Below are 5,649 nucleotides of genomic sequence, written 5' to 3'. Positions count from 1 at the left end.
ATCTGTACACATGCTGAGATAAAATAACATACTCGATGCCTGATTTCTGCCAGCCTTCACAAGGTCATAACATTCAAATGAACCCTACAGACGAAGAACCATAGATGTGACAATTTTTCCATTTTAAGATAATCAGTTATTTTTATATTATTAATTGTGTGTACCACATTAGGTGTTTTATGGTTGAGAAATAATTCACCATACCCATATCTTCCAACAACAATTTATATTTTTTTGTTATTTCAAATAATACTTTTATTGCCGTTTTAATTTTAAGAATGTGGAAGAACAGTATATCTCCAGTGATGATTTCAGTTTGTGGAAGAACAGTATATGTGACGTTTTGCATGACTCTTGTAAGATGTCCTTTTTTAACACCTGATATGATGTTTTAAGTACTTTCAAGTACAGATGCCCTTCATGTAAATAACTTAAATGCAATATGCAGTTAATTCATTTGTATGGAGGTTCATTTAAAGGTGGTCTATCAACTTTAGTAATGATGACTTTTCTTAAAAGTTGAGTCATGAAATCTTAGTCTCATTTAAAATGAAGCCCTCAATGTGAACATACCATAGAATAACTACAAAATAGAATACAATTAAATGAATTCAATCAAAACAAGCACAACTTGTAAATATCAAATATGGATCAATGTGATGTGCCAATATGCATGTCCATTATGCAGGTCCCGAAGGTCAATATTACAAAACGTTCAGAAAACCATTCTCTTTGCGTTTAACACTATGATCAGCAATTACGTTGTGAATTGCGTTAAACCCAAGCTAAAGGCAAGAAATGTCCTTCTGCACTGAGGTGACAGCAGTAAATAAGTATTAACTGCTTACAGTTAATGCTAAATGTGGTGACAGAGAGACGTACTGTATAAAAAAAGGGAATCAAGATCAAATGAATACTCACATACTGTATGTGATGACTTATTTGTTTTTAATTCATTCAGATTAAAAAAGGTTCAAATGATCACACAAAATAATTATCAACAGAACACATTGTACATAACATTTTCTACACTAGGAACAACATCTTAAAATTAAATTAATTCAATATATTGTGCTGGTTCAAATCATACACAAATTGATTCACATAGAAAACACCTACGATACATTTAATTTCCTACAATAGGGGTGACATGTCTTCTGAAATGTATACAGATTCAACGTACTACAGTATACAGGTTCAGGGGATCATAAACTCACAGAAAAAACGTTTAATTATGTAGCTTGGTTTAACAACAAATTATTCACTCTGCAGTGATTCATAAAAAGAGCGTGCAGCAGCTGGCAAGTAGTTGAGCATGGTCATCAGATCTTGGTACTTGTTTTTTTTGATGGGCAGAGGACTCTCATATGCTCTAGGGTAGTGGCTTGCAAAATAGGGAGGTTGAGGTGTAGCTCCTTGTTTTGGTTTGGAGATCAGCCACGACTTCCATCCCTCAAATAGACTGTGGCTCTGTCTGGCGTACAGATTCCAAGGATCCTCAACTGAAATTAGAACAGAAACATTTGAAGTTCCTGACATCAATAACAACTTTCACAGTCAAGCATTAGGATATTTTATTGTTAGAACAACATGTTGCATGTTGATGGGATGTTAGTAAACTATTCTCTGTGCAATACCTGTGACTTTTAACCACCTCACTGAGGTGATCTGTAGTCCAGCTGGTCGCTTGAGGACAGAATCTGGGAGGTGCCTGAAGTCTTCACATTGCATCCTCATCACCTTGAATGGTTTTGCTGGTTGTGCTTCAAGTATCATCTTTGAAACATCATCAGGTGTATGAAGGACTGACACCTTGCGCCTCTTCTCGATGGTGGCAAAAGATCGATCACAAGGAAGAAAAGAATGACCAGAGACCATGAACTTCTGCTCAACTTGGGTAAAGTAACCCATAGAGACGAGCATCGACATCAGATTGAGCATCCGCCAGTTGTTATTCTGCCCACAGCATCTGTCACTGAATATGATCAACTTGCGCACCTCTGGTTTGGTGAGTGGCGTGAATTTTGTCTTCACCCACTTCATTATGCAGCTTGCCACCTCAATGGACCCTCGGTGTGCAATCCCCTCATGCCAAACACACATGTATGCAGGATCTTCTTTTCCAAGTTCCTGGATGCAAAAGTTAAAATTTGACAGCTGCCGCTGGTAGTAGACATTGGAGTGGGTCAGATTAGGGGTATACATCACCCCCTGTAGATCCACAGAAATGACATGGCAGTCAGCATTGGCTTTAGCCCACTCAGTGTCACTTTGAAGCTGTGTGTAGGCCTTTTCGGCTTTTCGATGGTGTAACTCACTTTCAACTGCAATCTTCCTCTTCTCCTCTTCAGATGTTGCTGCTGACATCTTAGTGAAGAATGCGTCACATTTGCCACAGGTGTCACTCCTGGGTTGGCCGAAATTGAGACTCTGCTGTTTGAAAATGTCCCTATAAACCCAGAATTTTGCAGATGATGTGGTATTATTCTCTTTGTAGAGTCGGTACATTCGCAACAAATTCAGATCAGGGCTGAGGTATTCTCTGTGTACATCCCCCTTCATCCGTGAGTAGTGGTTCTGGGTTCTTGGGAAAGATAGAATGTGCTCCTTGATGCCCTCTTTCACTGTAGCATGTATCCGATGTGGCCTGTAAGGAGACAACAAGGTGTTGTTAAACTTGTATTCTCTCAATGGTCTAGGGACCTGCCTTAGAGTGCAACTGTGTCACTATAACCGGGGTACAAATCCCTTAGGCCAGTGCTGTCCGGTGGGAGGGGGAAGGTAATCGGCACTCAGTCCTCAATGCTCAGGTGGTAGTTGGACAGCTTAGTTACCATCATTTTGTTTAAAAGTAATAAACATTTTTATATTTTTGTTTCAGAATTCGCTATTCATCCATTCGATACTCTTTGTTAATGTTTAGAAGATTGTTTAGAGCACTGCTATAGTGAAATAATCCAGGCTGGAATCCATAGCGCATTACCTATTGCTATGCTTCCCTCTTCCATCTTCTAAAGGAGACCTAGCCTCAGTAGCCTGATCTGGAGACCCTGCAACCTCACCTGCCTCAGCTAACTTTTCCTGAATAACCTGACCAAAACAATTACATTTCAATTAGCAGGTTATTAAAAACTAGTACAGAGAATACAATATGTTTGTAATTGATATTCATATAGACATTAATTCATATTTTCACTTGCCTGAAGACGGCTGTTGGTTAGCTGGAACACAGACATGAAAGTAACCTTGCACACATTCAATCTCTGGCCTGCTTGCTGTACATGGTATTTGAAGGTTTGTTTCCGTCGTTTGTTCTCCTTTGTATCCTCAGGTTTACGTCTCCGTTTCACCTCATGCTGCAATAAAAATTGACAATGATGAATTCAGAATTTAATATACTGTAGCACATTCAGGATATTGCTTGATCAGGACCTCCATCTTTCACACACTCCCAATCTATACACAGAATGAGTTTGTATTGCACCATTGTGTAACACAGCACTTTTAGAGTTAACGTTAATGTACGTATCATTACTGTCAAAGTTAAACTATGCAAGTGTTCAATATAGCTATTATAATAATAGGCGTTTTGTCTTATTTCTAACCTGTTCTAAGCCGGAGAGAATCAACGCTTGTTGTTTCTCGTATGGGACAGTATAGAACCTGTTGAACAGATGCAGCTTGCGTTCATCAGTCAACTTTCCACAATCTTTTCTGCACGTCGCGGAACACGCTCTTCCCTGCAGGATACAGTGTAACTAGCTAGCTACTGTAGCCATGTCGAATCATCCGGTGGACGGAGAAAAAGTAGCTAGCTATGTTTCTTCTATAATCTAGCAATAACATTTGTAACGATAATGTATGAGTTAGTAGCCAACAAACTTTAGCTAATATGTTTTCTCTATAGTTACAAATTAGACAACCCAGAACATACATGTTAGTTACTGTACTCTATAGCTAGCTAGCTTGATTGTTTGATATACGGTTCTTCCACATACCTCTTTTGGACAGCTTTTCCCAGTTTTTTCTTGACCCTTACGATTTGTATAGGGTTTTCCCGCATCCCGTAAGATCTTCCTTTGCCTGTCTTTCCATTCTTTTAGTTTTGTTTTACGTTTCTTTCCCACATTTCTGCGATTTTCATCAGCAACAGAAAGGTTGTGCACTTGTCCGTCCATTCTGAGTGGTGTACATAAACGGTTATTCCACGAGAATATTGTTAATTAGCGCGAAACCGGTTCACTATAGAAAAATGGTGTCCAATAATGATTTTTCATGTATATCTCTTTTTTTTAAATGTCACATATACGGTTCTTCGTCTGTAGGATTCAAATATGTCCCCTTTTGTGTTTCACACCTTACAGAGGAATTACATATCTGAGTGCATTTTTTTATTTTTATTATTCAACCAGGTAGGCTAGTTGAGAACAAGTTCTTATTTACAACTGCGACCTGGCCAAGATAAAGCATAGCAGTGTGAACAGACAACAACACAGAGTTACACATGGAGTAAACAATAAACAAGTCAATAACACAGAGAGTCTATATACATTGTGTGCAAAAGGCATGAGGAGGTAGGCGAATAATTACAATTTAGCAGATTAATACTGGAGTGATAAATGATCAGATGGTCATGTGCAGGTAGAGATACTGGTGTGCAAAAGAGCAGAAAAGTAAATAAATAAAAACAGTATGGCGATGAGGTAGGTAAATTGGGTGGGCTATATACCGGTGGACTATGTACAGCTGCAGCGATCGGTTAGCTGCTCAGATAGCAGATGTTTAAAGTTGGTGAGGGGGATAAAAGTCTCCAACTTCAGCGATTTTTGCAATTCGTTCCAGTCACAGGCAGCAGAGAACTGGAAGGAAAGGCAGCCAAATGAGGTGTTGGCTTTAGGGATGATCAGTGAGATACACCTGCTGGAGCGGGTGCTACGGGTGGGTGTTGCCATCGTGACCAGTGAACTGAGATAAGGCAGAGCTTTACCTAGCATGGACTTGTAGATGACCTGGAGCCAGTGGGTTTGGCGCCGAAAATGTAGCGAGGGCCAGCCGACTAGAGCATACAGGTCGCAGTGGTGATTGGTATAAGGTGTTTTAGTAACAAAACGGATGGCACTGTGATAAATTGCATCCAGTTTGCTGAGTAGAGTATTGGAAGCTATTTTGTAGATGACATCGCCGAAGTCGAGGATCGGTAGGATAGTCAGTTTTACTAGGGTAAGTTTGGCGGCGTGAGTGAATGAGGCTTTGTGGTGAAATAGAAAGCCGACTCTAGATTCGATTTTAGATTGGAGATGTTTGATATGAGTCTGGAAGGAGAGTTTACAGTCTAGCCAGACACCTAGGTACTTATAGATGTCCACGTATTCTAGGTCGGAACCATCCAGGGTGGTGATGCTAGTCGGGCGTGCGGGTGCAGGCAGCGAACGGTTGAAAAGCATGCATTTGGTTACTAGCGTTTAAGAGCAGTTGGAGCGTGATTGCACAGCGGAGCGTGGCTGGCTGTGACCGGCTCGGAAACCAGATTGCACAGCGGAGAAGGTACGGTGGGATTCGAGATGGTCAGTGATCTGTTTGTTGACTTGGCTTTTGAAGACTTTAGATAGTCAGGGCAGGATGGATATAGGTCTGTAACAGTTTGGGTCC

The 5,649-nt window shown here is 40.2% G+C and overlaps 1 protein-coding gene across 2 annotated transcripts; it reads right to left on the bottom strand.

The window, feature by feature from the left end:
* Positions 1-931: 931 nt before the first annotated feature.
* LOC110522052 (uncharacterized) lies at positions 932-4,194 on the bottom strand. Of its 2 annotated transcripts, none has more exons than XM_090233453.1 (4): positions 3,999-4,194; positions 3,201-3,356; positions 1,638-2,647; positions 932-1,502 (listed from the first exon to the last, which is right to left on the bottom strand). In XM_090233453.1, the coding sequence occupies exons 3-4, from the start codon at positions 2,560-2,562 to the stop codon at positions 1,258-1,260; spliced, it is 1,170 nt and encodes a 389-aa protein (XP_090089579.1). In that variant the 5' UTR covers positions 2,563-2,647; positions 3,201-3,356; positions 3,999-4,194; the 3' UTR covers positions 932-1,257. The 2 variants fall into 2 exon arrangements, with proteins under 2 accessions (XP_090089579.1, XP_021455794.3); XM_021600119.3 differs by lacking the exon at positions 3,999-4,194 and adding an exon at positions 3,606-3,853.
* Positions 4,195-5,649: the final 1,455 nt, after the last annotated feature.

This window comes from Oncorhynchus mykiss, chromosome 4 (genome assembly GCF_057628025.1).
Source record: "Oncorhynchus mykiss isolate SJ-2025 chromosome 4, ASM5762802v1, whole genome shotgun sequence".
NCBI lineage: Eukaryota > Metazoa > Chordata > Actinopteri > Salmoniformes > Salmonidae > Oncorhynchus > Oncorhynchus mykiss.
Note: the sequence above shows the minus strand (reverse complement) of the source record. Positions and strands in the feature narration are given on the sequence as shown.